This window comes from Sminthopsis crassicaudata, chromosome 3 (assembly GCF_048593235.1).
Source record: "Sminthopsis crassicaudata isolate SCR6 chromosome 3, ASM4859323v1, whole genome shotgun sequence".
In the NCBI taxonomy this organism is placed as follows: domain Eukaryota; kingdom Metazoa; phylum Chordata; class Mammalia; order Dasyuromorphia; family Dasyuridae; genus Sminthopsis; species Sminthopsis crassicaudata.
The window spans coordinates 407996683-408017420 of record NC_133619.1 but is presented as its reverse complement, the minus strand read 5'-3'; the positions used below and the strand labels follow the sequence as shown (position 1 = coordinate 408017420).

General features: G+C 33.1%; 1 protein-coding gene across 2 annotated transcripts in view; it reads right to left on the bottom strand.

Annotated features, from left to right (window-relative positions):
• Window positions 1-1119: 1119 nt before the first annotated feature.
• The window catches only part of GTF3C3 (general transcription factor IIIC subunit 3), a 37059-nt gene continuing 17440 nt past the window's right edge, over window positions 1120-20738 (bottom strand). The window contains exons 9-19 of one of the 2 annotated variants that reach the window (XM_074302804.1): window positions 20655-20726; window positions 17172-17275; window positions 16465-16636; window positions 13765-13967; window positions 12514-12615; window positions 9535-9670; window positions 8761-8998; window positions 7810-8000; window positions 6203-6327; window positions 4127-4279; window positions 1120-2418 (exon numbers count right to left, since the gene is read on the bottom strand). In XM_074302804.1, the coding sequence (XP_074158905.1) occupies window positions 2296-2418; window positions 4127-4279; window positions 6203-6327; window positions 7810-8000; window positions 8761-8998; window positions 9535-9670; window positions 12514-12615; window positions 13765-13967; window positions 16465-16636; window positions 17172-17275; window positions 20655-20726 (1619 nt within the window). In that variant the 3' untranslated portion in view covers window positions 1120-2295. Of the gene's footprint in view, window positions 2419-4126; window positions 4280-6202; window positions 6328-7257; window positions 7418-7809; window positions 8001-8760; window positions 8999-9534; window positions 9671-12513; window positions 12616-13764; window positions 13968-16464; window positions 16637-17171; window positions 17276-20654; window positions 20727-20738 lie in introns of those variants that run through there. The other variant, XM_074302806.1, reaches the window with a different exon arrangement.

Below are 20738 nucleotides of genomic sequence, written 5' to 3'. Positions count from 1 at the left end.
AATGGGGAGGATTCTAATTTTATAATGTTATTAATGGGAAAAAGTTTCAGTGGACAGAAATTGAGGTTTCAGTCAATTGTTAGTATGGAAAATGAACACACACACACAATCCAAGAATGAAAGAAAAATTTAACTTCACTACAGAAAATCCAATTCCACCCCCAAGTACATCTTTTACAGTTAGTTTCATGGAAGAACAGCACCTCTGATAGAAAAAACAGTGGCTTTGGAATCAGAGGACATAGGTTCAAATACTGTCTCTAACATAAATACCTAATCAAGAATGTTGTGAAAGTCACTTAATTTCTCAGGACCGTGGTTCCTTTAATAATAAAATGAGTGGATTGGACTATGTCTACTGTCCCTTCCAACTCTAGGTCTATGAGTCTAGGAACTTGTTATTTACTACTGATCAAATGAAATAATATGCATTAAATGCTTTGCAAATCTTGAAATACTAAGTGTTTATTAGAGTTATTAAAAAGATATTCCATTATGTTGGGTGGCCTCACTCACTCCAAAATCACTACTTGGCTCACCAGAGAATACTAAAACCGAATTTGAATTTGCATAAATGCTTAAGCCCTTTTTATATTTCCAATAACAGCTTCAAGAGAACTATATTAAATACAGACTTTCCTCTTTTTAAATTCCACTATATCACAGTTTAATTTACATAAAAGTTCTTGGCATACTTTAGATCCCTAAAATGTTATACTAAAATCAGGAAATAAAGAATGAAGACCGAAAAGGTGGAGTGGGTGAAAGCTATATAGGAAAGAAAATCATTAACAAAATATGAGTCTGGAAAAAAAAAAAAAAAGAACAATTTACATTCTAGAAGGAAAAGATAGATTAGTGTGACATTTGTGACAGATCACAGCAGCTTCAGGTTCAAATAAGATAAAAGGATAATTCAGGGAAACTATGTGCTTTTTAAGGCAGAACAGATTATTACATAATAACAGCCTTAGATCAATGCTATGACTATTAAATATTTCTTTGCAGTTTTTCAATATTTAGTGAAGATGCAGCAATATATACAAGACATAGAAATTCTTACTACATTTGGCTTTCCTAACTGAACAGATTTTTTAAAAACTCAAAAATGAGCTAAGATTTTTTTTTTTACAAAAAATAGTTTTTATTAAATTTCAATTAACACATTTCCCCCCCAAAATGACACATTTATTCAATAAACAAAAGTGCTGCTTCTATATTATATAGAAAAGATAAGTGCATGTCAGTAAAGCATTGGTAAGATATCCCAGGAAGTAATATTTAAGATCACAAGTTATGTGATTTTTTTGTCTTTTATTTCATATTATGTATAAAACACTCTGATGTCTCTAACTTTAACCAGTTTCTCAGCTTCCCCAATCGTCAAAGTAACTTTGAAATAGCACCTTGTTGTTTGTCTTCAAAGCCATAACAAACAAAGAAGCTGTGATTATCCCTTTCCCTAGTATAGGATATTTTGGACTGGTCCAGTCTTTGCCAGAGTGGTATATGTCTTGCAGAAACAGTCACAATCTTGATAAGAGAGAGCTAACAAGACATCAATGGGCAGCAGAAATGTGAAAAACTGAGAAAACAAAATCTGTTGGATTAATTTTGCACTAAGGGAATAAAGCAGCTGGTTGTTTTTGTTTTATGGACATAGTCTTTCCTTAGCCAGAGAATACTGATTTATTGAACATGTGTGAAAATCTGTCTTCTCCAAGAGTCAAAGCAAAAAAGTTGAAACAGAAAGTACCAAGAAATGATTGCCTGGACAACAATGACAATATATAATGCAGTTTAACAAATGTGTTTAAAAATACATTTGTGGTTTCTCAAAGTCCTTCATTCTGAAAATATGTTTAGAATCATTAAGTTTTTGAATAGCACCTCAAAAATTAACAAGGAACAAGGAAAAAATAGCAATCTTAAATATAAAGTACTGGTTCAATATCTAATACTACCCAGTATATGTTCAGAATAGGTTGAGAAATACATTCTTATGGTACTAAAGGATGGGTAAAGTCTGTTTTGAAAAAAAAGTTTAAAAATCCAGGATGTGTACAAGAATACACAGGGAAACATAGAAAGTTACACTCCAAAAAGACAAAACATTTAAAAACATATACATACTTGAATTAGTTTATATTGAAAAGAATGCCTCTTAATGTTAAATAATGCCAAAATAATAATTTCCTTAAGGTCCTTAAGGATGATCATATCACCATCCTGGGTCATAAAGCAAATGATGATGCAAAGCAGTTGCACAAAAACTTCCTTTTTTGCCAAGATAACTTATATAGTTCCATATGTATACAACAACTTTCGAGCCATTCCCATATTGCCACTACTTTGATAAATCAGTGACAAGTTATATGCAATATCTCTTCGCAAATCTAACTGGTCGCTTTCAATACCCTAAAACAAAAAAGAGAACAAACATGGAAAATCCATATTTTGTATTGTCAAATATATCTGGAATAACAATACAGCATAAAATGCAGTTTTAGAAAGTAATTTTTAAAAAATTAGCTATTAAAATTCAGACATCAATAAAAAAAATAAAACTATATAGCACTCTGAAAGTTTGTATCAGTTAAACAAAAAGAAATCATTTGCTCTAAATTTTAAATATTTATATCATCAAGTAGAATTTTAATAGTATTCAAGTGATCAAAAGCCTTTAGGATCTCAGACACCACACACTTATGTGTTTGTATATTTTGAGTATGGCTGTACTGCACTTGTTGAGGTCCATGAATAGTATGGATTTCAACATGCTCTATTTTAGTAAAATGCCTACTCCAACCAAAGATCACTGTTTTTGATACCATGTAATAAATAGGGTCTTAATTTCCCAGGTATAGAAAGTCAATGTTCTCCATTATAATTTTATCAAGTGTTTATAAGACATTCCATAGTCGTCATATTAGAAACTGAAATAGGCAAGGTAACTCTTTACCAGGTTTTACCTGACTTTACCAGACCATTTTTATTTTCTCTCTAGGAAGTGTTATATACTTGTAACTGGCAGTCCATTTCTTAGGACAAGCATCAAGTATTTCAAGTATTTCTACACTGGGGAAAACTCACTGGATTAGCCCTCCCAACAGATCTTCCCTCAAAAAAATGATTGTACTTTGTTAAATTTATACATATAAAAATACTTTATATCTAATAAAGAGGAATCTTGCTATTTTGTTGACTCTTTCCAAGGAGCATGTGGTATAGCTGGAAAGAGCACTGAATTGGATCAGAAGTGGCTTCCAAATCACAAAGGTGGGGAAGATAACTAGACAAATAAGACATTTCACTTCTCAGAGATTTAATGTAAAAATTAAGTAGTCAAAGCTCTCTGATCTCATTAGGCAATATCTGTTATAAGTTTTGATTCAGTTTTCTACCATTCACAATGAGTGGCAACGTGTTTTTTGGTTCCCCAGCTTATCTAAAAAATAAGTTTCTATCTACTAAATATAAAAGCTTTGTAGCAAAGAATCAAAGAAATAGGATGTGACTAATTGGAAGACCTTGTCTCAACACAGTTAAGTCGTTAAAAATCCTACATCTTCTCTTAAGGTACTTTAGAAAATGATATGTGAAAATTATCTCACCAATTTAATTCAATAGGACAGAATTACTGTTTATGTTTTGAATTCCACCTAATATACAAACATTAAGCTAAAGTGGAAAATACTTATAAAGTTCTCTGTGGACTCAAAAAGGTTAATGTTTTATCTTCAAAGTAAGAGCTGGTTTGCAAGTATAAGAAATAAAATTCTAAATTTTTTAAACTCCTCATATTTACAAAAAAAGAAGAGCTGCTTTCTCTTCAAAATGAATAATGACTCCAAATTCAATTAAGCTGGAGGTCCACTAGGTAACTCTTGTGGTTACTATCTTACTACATCATAAATTCAAAATGTATATGTTCCTGTACATCTTAGAATACTAGATTTTTAAGACCTAGACATTTAAAATTTATTTCTCAATAAATCTATCTAATCTAGAGAATCATAAGCTATAATTTATTATACTGAGTATGCCATGAAACTTGGCTGACTAAATTCCCTCTTTAAAAAAAAGAAAGCTGAAGATTCAGTTTTGAAATGATAGCATATTGTACCTCTAGTTCAAGTGGAGGAAGCTCAAGGGCCTTTTGGTAATAATGGATTGCAATATGCATCAGCCCCAGTTGGTGAAGGCCACGTCCCAGGTTATAAAATGATTCCTGACAAGGTCCACGGAGACTTAGGTACCGATTAAGAAAGGAAAATCCCTGCAAAAGTAAGTAACATTTAATATTTCAAAAATAAACAAAAAAAAACCCAGTCAAGTGCCCTCAAAAATAATTCTAATTGATAAGATTAAGCTATTTGCAATGAAATCATGAAATCATCCAACTCCTATGAATTAGCTTGCTCATTGTGAGACTGCGGCAATTTTAATTGTGATACATGCCTAGTAACTAGGAAAGAATGTATACCAGGGGTTCTCAAACTAAAGCTCTCGGGCCAGATGCGGCCTGCTGAGGACATTTATGCTGCCTACCAGGTTATGGCAAATGGGCTGAGGGGCAGAGACAGAGCGTGAGCTTTTGTTTTTACTATAGTCCAGCCCTCCAAAAGTCTGAGGTACAGTGAACTGGCCCTCTATTTAAAAAGTTTGAGGACCCACTGATGTATATTGACAAACAGAAAAGTTTACCCTTAAAAGGAAATTCATTAGAGCACATGCAACTTTCTGGTGATTATAGGTCCCTTTGGTAAATTAAAGCCTAAGACTTTTTCTCTCTTCAGACTTCCTATGGAGAGTTTCTTAAGAGTGATTTTACTAAAAAATCAGATTCTTTGGGAGAAATCTCAATGATAAATACAATAAAACCATTTCCTTCTTTGCCAAATGCCTCCCACATTTACTCTTTACATAAAGCTAAAAATATTAAAGAACTAACTATTCAGCAGAAAGGGATAACTTTTAAAAAACCAAAAGAAAAAAAAAAATTTTCCCCTTAGAACAAAACAATAACAATTGGAAAATCCAAAAACGAAGAACTGTCAATAATTATACTTCCAAATGTAATGTTAGGTGATTGTTAAAGATTTCCCTCAAATTTCAATATTAATGAATACTCCGGGATTCATGTAAATTCCCATTAAAGAGGTATTACGTCTGATGGAATGGAGGTTATGTACATAATAAAGGAGTCCACATGTATATAGTAATATAGATTATGTATTCTTCAGAAACATGGAATCTATTACACTAATGAATAGTACAAAATTAGGCTACTGCTATGAGAGAAATGTCTTAAACAACAGCTCATAGCATGTTTTTGTTTACAAAGTGCTTTTCTCAATACAATCTTGTGAGATAGAATGGTATAAGTATTATTTATTTCCAGTTTACATAGGAACACGATGAGGCCTAGAAAAGTTATGTCATTTGCTCAAATTCACTTAGTAAATGTCAGAGTTAGAAAACAAACTCAGGGGCAGCTAGGTGGCACAGTGGATAGAGCACCAGCCTTGAATTCAGATGGACCGGAATTCAAATCTGGTCTCAGACACTTAACACTTCCTAGCTGTGTGATCCTGGGCAAGTCACCTAATCCCAAGCCAAAAAAAAAAAAAAAAAAAAAAGAGAGAGAGAGAAATCAAACTCAGATTTCTGACATCAAATTATCTTTCCAATTTACCACTTTTTCTCATTTTGGAATTTAAAACTATGAGATAATTGAGATAATATGATTAGATTTCTTTTTTGACATTACCAATGAAACTAATTTATTTTTCACAATATAAAAAATTCAAATCTAACTTTCCAAGTATGAAAATAGTATAAAAAACTTTACATTCCCAAAACATTTGGGAAGCAGGTTGAATATAGTCTGTTTTTTAATGTTTACCCTGAATTTTTCTATTTTACAATCTTAAAGATAATTGTTTCAGTCTTTCACTGAAATAAAAAGAAAAAACAGATAGATAAATATGGATAGTAAGATTGACAAGTCTAAACTTACTCTTATCCAATAATCTAAAAAGGCTCAGAAGTGGTTATAATCTTAAAGTAAATAATAATTAAACATTTCTTTAGCCTTTTGGTTTTTACCCAAAATACTTAATATAGAACACTAAAGTTATAGATCAAAGACATCAAAAGTTCTAAAAAGCCAAATTATGAAGAAATCAAAAGGAATTACCTGCACAATAAGTGCATGCCTTCTTAATACATACTTCTGAGATGCCATGTGAATAAATGTTAATCCTATACAGAGGCTATAGAGAGGTTCATCTGGATGGGTGCGAAAAGCCTGAACATACTGCCCTAAAAAAAAGAAAAGAAAATTATGATTTGAAAAACAGTTTCACAAATTCATTTCAACAAACATATTAAGAGCCTTTGCTGGGTGCTAGGGAAACAGGGACAACAAATTAAAATGTCTTGCCTTCCAGGATTCTACTGGGAGACCCAATATGTGTACAGGGAGATTCAAAGTGATTTTTAAAAATATACATAGAGAGAGAGGAAGGAACTACCAGTGATGTTAACCTAAATTAGGCTGTGAAAGAAGAAAACAGAGGATGGAGACCAGAGAAACTAAGATAGGATATAAAAATTTGGCAGCTTAATGTAGAGTAAGGGAAAAGTAAGAGTCAAGAATGACTCTGATATTAGGAACTTAGATGACTAAATAGATGTCCTCAAAAGATGGAGTAAAATCTGGGAACAGATAATGTGTTCTATCTGGGTTATGGTGTGTTTGATCCATCAATGGGATGTCCAACTGGAGATGTCAAAAAAGTGGTTGGCAATAGAAAACTGAAGTTTATGATGGAGAAGGCTAGCTGTATAATCTAGTCACCTATATATAGAAATGACTTAAGCCCTTGAAAGTTGTTAAGTTTACTGAGAGAAATGTTGTAGAGAAACCACCGCCTATACTTAAGTAAACATGATCATGATGATACTCCAACAAATGACATTGAAAAAGAGGTAGAAAAAAAAACCAAGGAGCAGAGTCACAGAGCTGAAAGATGGAGTGTCTTGTAACTACAATAGCAAGGAAGCCAATGTCATTGTATAAAAATGTGCACTAAAGGAAGATGGTCTAAGAAGACTGGAAAAGGTAGGAGGATCTAGTTTAAGAAGAATTTTGAATGGCAGAGGATTTTGTATTTGATTCTGGAGGTAAGTAGGAAGGTGTCAGGGTGAGACTTACACTCTGGGAAAATCACTTTGATGGTTGAATGGATGGAGCAGGAAGAGACTGGAAGCAAGCTGGCCCACCCCTTACTGAAGGTAAGTTTGTTCTCTTGAACTTTTTGCCTTCTTGCTTAGTTTTAAATGTTGGTTTTTTGGGGGTTTTTTTGATAGTCTTCTTATAGTAATTTGCTATTATTTTGATCATTTTTCCCTGAGATTAAATACAATTTTAAAAAGCACAAAGTAAAAAATCTTAATCTATGTAGTTCTGTCATTTAAAAAAAAAATCATTTTAGTTTAAATTCTTCAGATAAAAAATTCTTAAAAAATAAATTTAAATTCAATAAACACTTATTTATCCCTACCTATATGTAAGATATATACTAAGCTCTAGGCAAAATACAAACAAACAAACAAAAAATACTCCATCCATGCACTAATGAGAAGTTAAATCTGTTGACACTTTTGAAACTTAAAATGCAAAATTTGAGAACTAAACTACGCAGTTATAAAAATCCTATTATATATTATAAAACTTGGATAAAAAAACTTTGATGTAAAATAAACTGGGGAAAAGCCAGTCATATGTGATAATGTACTTACCAAGTGCATGTTTGAAACTACCAGATACAAATGCATTATGTCCATTTAAGACACACAGAGCATGATTATCTGGGTTTTTGAGCATTAATCGAAGACAAAAACGATGGTGTCGTACATCTTGTGAATGCATAGTAACTTGATTAAAGATGTTCCACAGCTGAGGTTTATTCACATTTTCCATGAGCATAATCCTAAAATTGAAACAAAATGAGGAAGGTAAGGAACAACATTCAAATCCCTCTGCTACCACTATCAAGAAAAGTAGGGTGCTGCAAGCTTTTGGATAAAATCTATTCAATGAAAGCTCTTTCCTGGGGAATGATATAGGAATTAATTTTTCTACAATTTTGGGACCATCTTTTAAATATACATATAAACTCCAAAGAAAAGAAGCAAAAAGAAATTGCTTCCGTTTAATTATCTGTTGTACTTCACCAATTCATATATGAAGATTAAAAAAAAAAACAAAAACAAAAACAAAAAAACAACCCAGCTAACATTTATATAGTGCAGACACTGTGCTAAGGGATTTTTACAAATATCTCATTTGATTCTCACAACTATTCTGGGAAGTAAGTAAAAATGATGATGATGATGATGATAATGATGAAAACAGCTAACATTTAGTCTTTACCATGTGCTAGGCATTGATTTAAGCACTTTTTACAAACATTATCTCATTTGATCTTCACAATAACTTTAGAAATAGGTGCTATTCTTATTCCCATTTTACAGCTAAGGAAACTAGAGCTAAAGGAAGTTAAATGACTTGCGCAGATTCATACAACTATTATGTATCAGAAGCTGGATCTGAACTCAGATTTTTTATCAGGAGAAAAAAAAAGAGAGACTTTTAACAATTAAGAAAGACAAATTCAAAAGCTAATGAATATAATATCCTTTCTATGACAAAAAACCTAGGAGACTGTAATCACAGCAGTAGGACCTCACCTGATATAGTTATATGCTTTTCTAAAGTTTTTGTCAAGAATTGCAGCTGAAAGACCAAAGTATTCAAGCTCTTTGCGTTTCTGCCTATCATCATAAAATGAATAATATTCCAGTGAAGAATCCACCAGGAGCTCAGCCTCTTGAAATCGGGAGAGATCACACAAGGAATAAATGGCCTTCAATAACAGGTTCCACCAGTCATCTTTTGTCAGGACACTTGTAAGTACAGCAAATATGGCTAAAATGACAGTAATGTAAATAAGTTAAGGATATTGTTTCCAAGAAATAAAAAGGATTAAATAGAAAAAATCATACTTCAAGGCAAACCTAAATGTGTCAAAGCCTCAAGTCAATCAATAACCATTTTATTAAATGTCTACTATGTGTCAAAGCTTGTGCTAGGCTCTGGCAATGTAAGAACAAAAACCAAGTAACTAGTCTTTGCCCTCAAGCATCTGACATCCCCATCAAGGGATATATATGTGTATATGAGAAAAAATATAACCAAGTAAATGTATTTTTATATGAGGGGGAGGCTTTCCTATAATAATCTATACAAAAGATAACTCCAATTGATTTTCTGGTATGTCTCTCTCTCTCTCTCTCTCTCTCTCACACACACACACACACACACACACACACACACACACACACACACACACACAGAAAGTATTTATATGTGTTTATCCCAACATATTCCAGATTCCAAACCTATCAAATTTTTTTATTTTAGTAAAGTTACATGAACATAACTTTTTAAACAAACGCAATTACCTTTTGCATCACAGTTTGCTGTCTCTTGGTCATTGTTATCTGATATTTTGTCTCTAGATACTTTAATCAAGTATAAATGTCTTTCCCCAGACTTGGAACTGGATATCAAACACACCTGGGCTCTATTCATTGCTACCTAAAATTAAAGACAACAATTTGAGGTTTTTCACCACATTAAAGCTTAATCTATTATCCGTGTGTAATTAAAAATAAGTCAATGTCAAAACTGCAACTTTGAGAGTTTACCATTCAGATACAAATAAAGAGCTTCTACTTCTATGAATAATCCCAACACAATCTAGATCAAGATCTGAGGTAACGGTAGAAAAGAATATTAAATTATTTTATGTGGTTCTGGCTCCATAGGCAAGAGGGAAAGTGGATCAGTAAAGTTTTATAGGGTAAATAATTTGTGGTATTAAAATTATATGTAAGGTTAATTGACTGTATTACCATTCTGACTTTTCTAAATATTAGCAAAAATTTATTTGTAACAAAACTGCTATTGTAGATAGATTTATTTACTATGATTTAAGTTATCCAAAACAAAAATTCCAAAGTCCATATTTGTTGGAATTTTTGAATTATGTACTTTGAGTACTAAAGTTCAGTTTTTCCCATTCAATTTTTTCCAGTCACATTTGCTTATTCAGGTTTGTTTGTGACCCAAGGCTGCAAAATAAGCAAAATCTGTATTTCGTATTACATTCAGGACCTCTTGTGACTCTAAGAAACAAATTAAGCAAAATAGTCATTAACCAGAGAAGTGACTTTAGAGCCTATCTAGTCCAACCACTGGTTAATCCAGCTTGACAGCAACCCTAACAAATGCTTATTCCATCTTTCTGCTTGAACACGAAGGGCAATATAGTACAGAGGACAGAATGTTGGATTTAGAATCCAAAGACCAGGGCTTGAATACTGGATCTTAGCACTCACGTGACCTTTTCTATGCCTCATTTTCCTCATCTACAAAATGAAGGGTTTGGTCTATACAATCTAAAAAGTCCTTTCATTTCCAAATCCTGTGATTCCTTCATGAATTAAGTACCTTACAAGACAGCTCATTCACTGTCACAACTCTACCTTCCAGCTCAACTCATCCTCTTCCTACAATGGAATCACATTCTCCTTAATGGTTACAGCCAACCCTATCTTAGCAGTCCAAGATCCAGTACACTGTACTCCAGCCATCTTCCTCTCCATACCCTAACTCTTTTCTCTACCTCTTGCTTTGAAAAAGAAGAAATTAACACTACCATTCCTGAAAGGAGTATGTCTTCTCTAACAGATTGCTCCCTGTATCATTCCCCATCTCACTTATTTTCATAATCTTACCTATTGCTTACAGTAGGTACACTTTTCTTTTCCTTTCCTTACACCTTTCCTATCCTCAGAAATTCTTACTTGATCCACCCATTCCCATAAGTATTGTCCCACTCTTTATTTTGTAGTTAGACTCTTAAGAAAGGCATCTACAACAGGTGTCTACACTTCCTTTCCTCTGACTCTTCTTAATTCTGTTTTTCAACATCATCATTCAAATAAAACCATGTTCTCCAAAATTACCAATTATCTCTTAATTGAAAAAACCTACTGGCCTTTTCTCCATACTTATCCTTCCTGATCTACCTGAAACTCCTGACACTTTCAGAACCCTATCTTTTCCTTGATACTCTCTGCTCTCTACAGGTATCCATGGTCCTATTCTATCTTGATTCTCTCCTACCTGTCTATATTTTCTTTGAATCTCCATGTAGGCCATGCATGCTCAGTGTCAGTGTTTTCCAGAGCTTTATCTTGGGCATTTTTTTCTTCCCCTTCTATACATGATTTCATTAGTTTCTATGGACTCATGTATATATATATGTCAATGATTTTCCTATCTAGCCCTAACCTCTAGATTCATATGTCCACCTGCCTGTTAGATATCTCGAACTGGATATATTACAGACATATTAAACTCAACAGGTTCAAAATTCAACTCATTATCTTCTCTTAAATCCATACTACCTTCCAAGTTTTTCTATTCATGCCCAAGACACCCAACCTTCCCCCCTCCGCAGGCTGGGAGTCACCCTCAAATCTTCACTTTTTTACCCCAGCTGTCGCCACGGGTTATGAAACATTAATGTTCCTTTGTTTCTTCTGACACTTCTACCTCCAGGGCAGATTCTTACAACCTCACAGGACTATTGCAATATCTTTAAGGGAACTCTCCACTCCAGTTCATTCTCTATCAGCTGTCAAAACCCAGATCTGACCATGTTGTCCTACCTCTAATTCAATCAACTCCAACCTCCCTATCACGTCTAGGATCAAATATAAAAACCTCTTTTGCACTAAAAACCCTTCATAACCTGGATCCCTTCTATTTTTCCAAGTTTTTTATCATTACTCACCCCCCAGATCTCAATCCAGTGACAATGGCCTCTTTGTTGTTCCTTGCACAAGATACTCCAATTTCACTGTGCATTTTCCCCAGGCTGGTCCTGATACCTGGAATTTCTCCTTTTTCATTTCTATCTCCTGGCTTTCCTGACTTCCTTCATTCCCCAGATAATCTTTGCTGTTATCTTCATATCCTGTATATATAGCTTGTTTATACACAGTTGTCTTCATATTGTCTATCCCATTAGACTGTGAACTCTCTGAGAGTTTTTTTTTTTGTATTCCTAGTGCTTTGCACAGTACCTACCATACAGTAGGCACTTAATAAATTATTACTGACTGACTTATTTCACTTACCATCTCTGTGACTTCTTAATGTAATCTTTCCTCCTTGGTCACCATTCCCCTATGTGCATTGTCTTTCCATATCTCCTTGAGTATAAGAGCTATCTTTTAACAATCCTCTCTGCACTTGTATCCCCTCCCCAGCCTGGCAAAGTTAATACTTAATTATTTTTTATTCATTCATTCTATTGAGTCAAAAATCTAATATTCTGTACTTTTAATTCATTGATTTTAATTACTTACTTTTAAAAGCATTGCTAACATGGTAAGCAAGGTATCCACATACCCATACATTTTGCCTTGTGAGTACAATAGTGTGGAACGATGGAGTAGTAACTTCAGTTCCTAATTAAGTAAATATGAAAATAACAAATGGTAAGATGACCATTCATTTGCATATAAAGGAAATCAATTTTAAAACTTTAAAATGTTTATTTCACACAAACTGTAGCCATTAAGATTTAAGTCCTACATTCTACAAGAGGTCTCTCCTGATCTCCCTACTATTCATGGCTTCCCTCTGAGATGACCTTCTATGGTCCTGTATATAAATGGGTGTTTCATTTTCTAAGAATACACTAAATTTAATGCATTCTAATCAAACTTTTGAATTCAAAATTTTTTGCCTTATTAATATATGGCTATAAACTATATTCTCAAATGTCTTTAATGCCTCTTTATGGCATGGGGGTAAACCTGAGTTGATAAAAGATATTGCTGTAAGAATGTAAAACCTGCCCAACACTCATTTGAAAATGCTTTGATTAGAGCCTAAGCCATCACCTTATGCATCTATCACACAAGAATAGACTCTACAGTTTTGTTACCAACACTGGGTTTTCAAGTTAATGATAATCCAAGTAAATGAAATATTCATAAAATCTGGAAGGTCAGAGCATTTCATGACTATAAAACCCCAAGGAGAAGTTCATACTATATATTTGAAAATTACTCTATAATTTAATATTTACTTTGTCTTTTCTACTTTTTTTTCATGTTTCTACTTCGTGCCCCAGTTTTCCTTAGTAATAATGCAACACACATTTTACCACTGAGGTTAATAATTCAAGTATTGTCATTCTTTTTAAAATTATCTCTATTTCTCATGGTAATCCAGAAGAAAAAGTTGTTCCTATCAGCTAGAAAAAAAATTTAAAGCTGGTGACTTTCAAGAAAAAAGTGAAGTACAAAAAGGCTTGTGACTAGGTAATCTACCAGGTAATAATTTATTTTTTGCCACAAATCATACATTAATTTATTAGTATGGCTAAACTAGTGGATAGAGTATTGATGCCAGTAGAATCATAGATTCATTTATAGATTCACCTTAAAAGGAATTATATATGTTTCACTTATATTTTATCTTACCTACAAATCACATTATTATTTGGCTTAAACTGTATGGAGAGTCAGAGATTGGGAGAAGTAGAAAGGGATGAACACTAAATATTATATAAAAATAAAATAATCCATAAAGTATAATGCTCATTTGACCTGCTGTGCAGCGTTTGCATCTTGCGCCAGAGTATCTGGATCATACATTGGTTCCAGAGCCTCCAGAGCTTTTTCAGGACGACCCAGCTGCTGTTGAAGAGTGGAAAGGGAAATTCTTGCATCCAAATGTAGTGGAGCCAGATCAACCACTTTGCCATAGCTTTCTGCAGCACGTTCCATGTAACCTAAGGCCTTCAGACATTCTACAGAAACACAAAAAACAAAGTTAGAACAGAAAGACCATTATTTTACATACTCAAACATAACATTTTGACAGTTTCAATACTATTGCTAGAATAGATTCCTCGACCTACTCTCAACCCAAAAAGTTATGTTCATCAAAAAGTAGGTTTCTGTTAAAAAAAAAAAAAAAAAAAAAAAGAATCAGAATTAAGTACAAATATTGGAAAGGTATTTTCACACTGTGAAAAGTTTTATTTAGTTAATTATGATATAGTCATAAATAAAGCCAATATATGTATGATCAAATTATTTAAATTATTTGAAATGAATATTCAAAAACATAAGGATGTAACTATGGCTCAAACTGGGTGGGATGATAGCAAATTATCCAATCATGCTTTTGTACTGGTTTTCTCTACCAAGAATCATGATCTTGAGGCCAAAAATAACATTTAAAAAAAAGATTAAATTCAAGATAAATGAAGAAGAAATGATAAGACAACACTAAAGTACCTAAGTTAGTTCAAGACACTAAGCAAAAATACACTATATTTATATGTATATATACAAATATTTGTACATTAAAGTACTAATCAAATTTGATTGCTAAGTCACTATGAATGACCTTTGAAAGATTTAGAGAGTAAGACAGATACCAACTACAAGGAGGTAAACATATGTTCTAAATGGGAGGAAAAAAGGAAAGAAAATGACATCTATAAACTACAGGCCAATCTTGACTTCCCTTCCAGGAGAAACTTTTATAATATTTTATAAAATGGATGATTAGTAACGAGTAAAGGCTGCAGAGTCCCCAACTTGGCTTAATCAAATCAAATCATATCAGGCTAATTCCAATTTGTTTTTCAATCACAATTACTAAACTTCTAAGTTGGAGGAATGCTACAATTGTTAAATGCAGATCTGATCACTGTCATTTCCCTACTAAGTAAATCCAACTCTAAACTGGCCTTTTAGCTATTCTTCATATATGACACTCTATCCATTTTTTGCTTTTTGCTGGCTATCCCACATGGCTGATATGAATTTCTCCTCACTTCCACTTCTTCAAGTCCCTAAGGTCATTCAGGATTAATTTAAAACTTCATCATCTATATAATGCTTTGAACAACCTGCCCAGTAACTAGCCTTCCTACCAAAACTACAACAGTATATACTTATATATGAATATAGTTTCCCCCAATAGTACCTTGAGGGTAGAATTGATAGTACCCCATCCAATGTTTAACCAAGCTGTGCAACTTTAACTCTGGACTAGAGCAAAGTATATGACAAAGATTTTAATATTATACTTGTGGACATGATGGGAAGATGAAAAGAAAGATGGGATCACAATTAGGTTGATTCAAAATTGGTCAAATGATCATAGGGACACAAAAGGTAGTCATGGATGGTCTGATGTCAACTTACAATGAGGTCTCCAGTGAAGGTTTATGGACTTATGCTGTTCAATACATACTAATCAAATTCACAGATGACATGAAACTGAGAGGAATAATAAACACAATGTTTAAGAGTAATTATCTAAAAATCTCAACTGGCAATGACGGGACCAAATCTAACAAAACAAAATTTAAGAAGTACATATTCAAGTCATGAATTACACAGCCTCTAAGTTCTTTTCCAACTCTCTATCAGTGATGCCAAATTCTGCAGCTTATTAATTATATGACCTTGGGCAAGTTATAACCTGATTTCTGTTTCTTCATCTGTAAAACTAAAAGTAGTACTGACTTTATCTTGTGAGTTTGTAAGAATAAAATGAAATAATATAAGCAAAAATAGTTTTTAAAAGTATAAAGCATTAAACAAATATAAGCATTAGTCATTTAAAAAATAAATTTCATATAAAAATTAATTTCAGAGTAATAAATCTTTTTTATGACTTAGTGACTCCATTTGGGATTTTCTTGGCAAAGATACTAGAGTAGTCTGACATTTCCTTCTCTAAAGAAATCTGTTTCTCTCTCTATCTCAAAAGTAACAATCTAGATCCTTTAAGGAATTTCATGTCCCCAGAAGAGGAACAATGGAAAAACTCTGGATTTGGAGCCAGAGGCTCTGGGTTTAAATCTTAACCCTGTATTTACTACCTATGCACTTGGACACCTGCTTAACTTCTTAGGGACTCAATATCATCATCTGTAAAATAAGAAGATTGAACCAGATAAGGGGATACCCTTTAGAGTTTTAATCAATGATCCAACAGAAGACAGAACACAGATGAATACATTAACTCTTTTAAGCCAGCATGTCATTTAGTAAATTATTTTTCTAGTGCACTACTATGTTCTAACATGTGAATGTTGAAAATTGAAGAAATATTTTGTTCTCCATATTAATATAAAGTTGCTCTAAGGTAACATATTAATGACTTGCTGAAAACTGCAAATACTATGGTTGGTGGTTTTTTTAATATTGACATTTCAAATATTTAATAGCATCTTCAAAAAGAAGTGCCCCTCCCCCCCAGTGTAAAGCTATCAAGATTTTTACCTGCATGCCGAAGCCAAACTACTGCTAGGTTATATCTTTCTGAGCAGACTAATGCAGTAAGGAGAGGAAGTGCAGAATTATATTCTCCAACATCAAGAAAAGCTTCAGCGACATCAAGGTACAAGTCTCCCATATCTTCAGGATTCTGTTCCACTAGTGTGGTCAGGAGAGACTATCCACCACAGAAAAAAAGGGCTTCAGTTGCACATTCAGAAGATAAATATAAATTTTTGTAAATATGTATTTCAGTTTAACTCAAAAACCAGTATCAATAAAGACCAGAGCAGCAATAATCAATCTGAGTTTCCAAATTTAATTAGAGGAAGGTCACAGAGTGAGTCTAATCAGTTCTATGTAAAAAAATGAACTGGGGATGTACCTTATAGAAGATAAAGAATATGTAAGTAGCATTTAATCAGGAATAAAGAATTTGGTTTCAACATGTGCCCTCAAATGTCTTTTAAAAAGTTTAATTTCCAATCCTTATCAAATTTGTTCTTATTTTTTAAAAAGGAAAAAGTAATTAATTCAATTTCAAGAACAAATTATAAGGATTTGGGTGAAAATCATAATAAATAGTCCTAATAAATCCTTGGCACTAAAGAAATGTGAACAATATAGATCCAAATAATAATTTCTAACACAGAGGTAAATTGATGGTAACTTTGCCAAAAATAAACTACTTCAGGGTAACTCTTTTCACTTACATCGAGTGGATCCAGGATGTTAAGGTGAACTAAGCACACCATCAATTTAACAGTGATATCAATAGGTACTCCTTCAGGTATAGTACAAGTAACTTTTTCTTCAGCTGTGAGAAAAAAAAAATGAATTATTTATACAAACTAATTTCCCATCTCTATATATAGCCTTTATATAAAGTAAAGCAATGGTTTCCAAACTTTTTTTCATCACACACGTCTATTTCTGAGCACAATCCCCTATGTGTGTATATATATTTTTAAATTATACATACTACTACTCTGAAAGACAGTGAAGAGTTGAGATTAAACCAAAATTCTGAACCTGGATGCCTAGAAGGATGGTGGTGTCCTAGACAATAAAAGGGAAATTTGGAAGATCGGCATTTTGGGAAAAAGATAACTGCTTGTGCCTTGAAACTCACTCTGCCTCATCCCAAACAAAACTCTTCCTCATCAGTTCCTGCTCCAGAGCATGGAGAGTGCTCTCTAAGGGCCACTTGTTACATTCCTCAAGAGAGAAGAAAAGAAGAAAGGGTCAATGGAAATAAGGTCATTCTTGAACTGGCATCCACGTATGGCTGCAGTGGGTGTCAAGTAGCAATAAGATGCAAAGTCAGAAGTGAGGTGAAGCTGATGCCCCTACACAGGCAGAGTGAAGGGCCTGGGAGAATGTCAGCAGGTAACAGAAGACAAAGTTGTGTTGGAAATAAGTTCAACTGGCCACTGACTGAAGGGTAGAATACGATTCATCTTTCTTCCCTGTGATTAGTTGATCAAATATTCCTAGGCGTGACAGCCTTCACATTGAAGAACACTAGATTAATGTTAATGATATCCAAAATAGTGGGTTTATCATTTTTAGATAATCACAGATATATTTCTTATAAATTCTTTTTTATCTTGATTTGAAATAACAATTACTCTTTAGTATCTATACTCTAATACCCTGAATAAATTCATATACTTTTCCTCTAGATTAAAAAAAGAAAACTTAATTAGGCTTTTTAACTCAAGAGGTTGGTCCAGCATTTAAAATAAACTAGTCGCATCTGAAAAATATCTTACGTTTTATAGTAGCTAATAAATCTTAATATTATTAAAAAGTACAATTTTCTTAGTTCAGAGAACACTAGGGACAGGAAAACCCCCCAAATAAAACTTAGAAACAATGAAATCAAAAAATTAATAAGTAAGTAAAGCAGTAAATTTGTTTCAGAATGCTGATGATGCAAACTTGGCCTAAAACTGCACTGAGGCAAAACTTAAGACCATTTTCAAAACTATGAGACCATAACTAATTATTAGCCATCTTTATCTTTATTATTGAAGATCTTTAATCTTGTCATCAAAAGGAAGTTATCTCACTTATTCACAATTTATTATATGTAATATTATATGTAAAGCCATAAAAACAGAGTTAGAAGGCCCTAAGATCATGATGACTGTCCTATACTATACAAAGAATCTATTTTCATGCCTCAATTTTCATTTTCAGACAGGTTAACTCTACTTTGCTGATATATAGAATCACCCAGATTCAAAACTTCATTTTCCCTTCTTCCTTCTCTCTCTTTCTCCTTCTCTCACCTAAACCATCACCCACAAAAGCTGTCAATATAATCTTTCTGATTCCATATCATTTCCTTACTTAAAAACCTCCAATAGCTCCCTATTATCCATAGGATCAAATATAAAATACACTTCGATATCTAAAACCAACTTAAGTCTACTACTGTTCCTTGAATGGAGTATTCTACCTCTATCTTTACCACTAAGAATCTTTAGCTATTTCAGAACTCAGCTTGGGGGACATTCCAAAAACTCTTTCCTTCTGATTGTTAGTCCATTTCTCCCCTCCTCAAATTATATGTTAATCTGTTTATATATTGTATTCCCGTTTTTCTTTTATTTCTCTTTATCCCTAGAAACTTGTATAGTGACCTGTACACAGTAGATGCTAAATAAAAGCTTTTAGACTGAAATGGATGAATATGAGGTCTTTTCAAAATTAAGGCTGTCCTCTGGATACTTTCAGGTTGTTCAATGTTCATCCTAAAATGTGGTAGTTGAGAATTGAATAGATATGGTCTGATATGTGGTAGGTACAGCAAAATACTGTATGTTTATTATCTCCTTATTCTCAAGACACTTAGACTGTCCTAATGAAGAAAAAGTTTGCATTCGCTTTCTTGGCTTCCATATAACCCTGGTGACTCATACTGAGCCTACAATCCACAAAAACCCGCATTTTTTTTTTCATATTAACTGCCTTTTAGTTTATCATTACCCTACCAACCCAAACAAGCATTGGTTACAAAATAACCAAAAAATAACTCAATACTTCTCTCGCCAAATTATGTCTTAATCACCAAATCTGACAGTCTTGTCAAACCTAATCCATCTCAATTTATTAGTTGCATTTTTCAAGTGTTGATTATCCTCTGCTCATAAATGTTATCTCCTCTGTTTTTCTGCAACTGATCTCTTTTGGTTCCCTTCCTATTTGTCTGATTATTTCTCTTCACTTTCCTTTGCTGGCTCGAAATCAAAACATATCCCCTAAATATGAATGCTCTCCAACTCTCTATCCTGAGTCATATTCTCTTGGTACATGTACTCTCACTTGGTAATCTCTTCAGCTTCCAAGGGCTTAATTATAATCTCTATGCAGAGTACTCACAAATCTACATTATCAATTTTTCGTTCCCTTATACTTCAATCCTACAACTTCCTTATTAAGCTTTTCAAACTGAAAGTCTTGAAAATATCTCAAATTTTAATGTTCAAAAACTGAATCCATTATTTTGCCTCATAAATCTACCCCTTCCCTCTCTTAAATTTTCCTATTTTTATCAGAGATAATAATCTTTCAGGTTTATAACATTAGTGTTATCTTAGAGTTCTTACTTTCTTCATATATTGAATCAGTTGCCAAATTTTGACTTTTTTTTTTTTTTTTGGTAACTGGTCCCTTTCCTCTACTTATACAGCCAACATTTTCAGTTCCTCTTCATCACTCATTTAAACTATTGCAATGACTTCCTAATTGGATTTCCTGCACCAAATCTCCCATCCCCCATCCACCTACCCATTCTGCTAATCTATTCTCCACAGAACCACTAGTTTTTCCTTAGGAACAGATCTGATCATGTCACTCCTGTACTCAATAAACTATAGTAACTCCTTACTAACTCAGTGCAGCTCAATCATCAGTGTTCAACCTAAAGTTTGACCTGCTCCCTCAAGTGCTGATGACTTTTCTCCCTATTATGTATTTATTGTTACTTATTCTTTATATATTTATAAATGCACATATTATCTCAAACTCCTAAAGAATAAAGTCTCTTCTTTTTTTCTAATATTTGTATTCCAAATGCCTAGAGCTATACATACAGATGCAGACTGATATTGACTTTTCCTCCCAAGATCATCTGTTGATCCTCAATTGTTTTTAAAACACAGCCCATAATTAAAACTGTTACTTACGTATAAGAACAGCATCATCTGAAAAAGCTTCATTTGTTACAGATTCTTCCTTCTCCTGAATATCCATCAAATCTTTCCCATTTG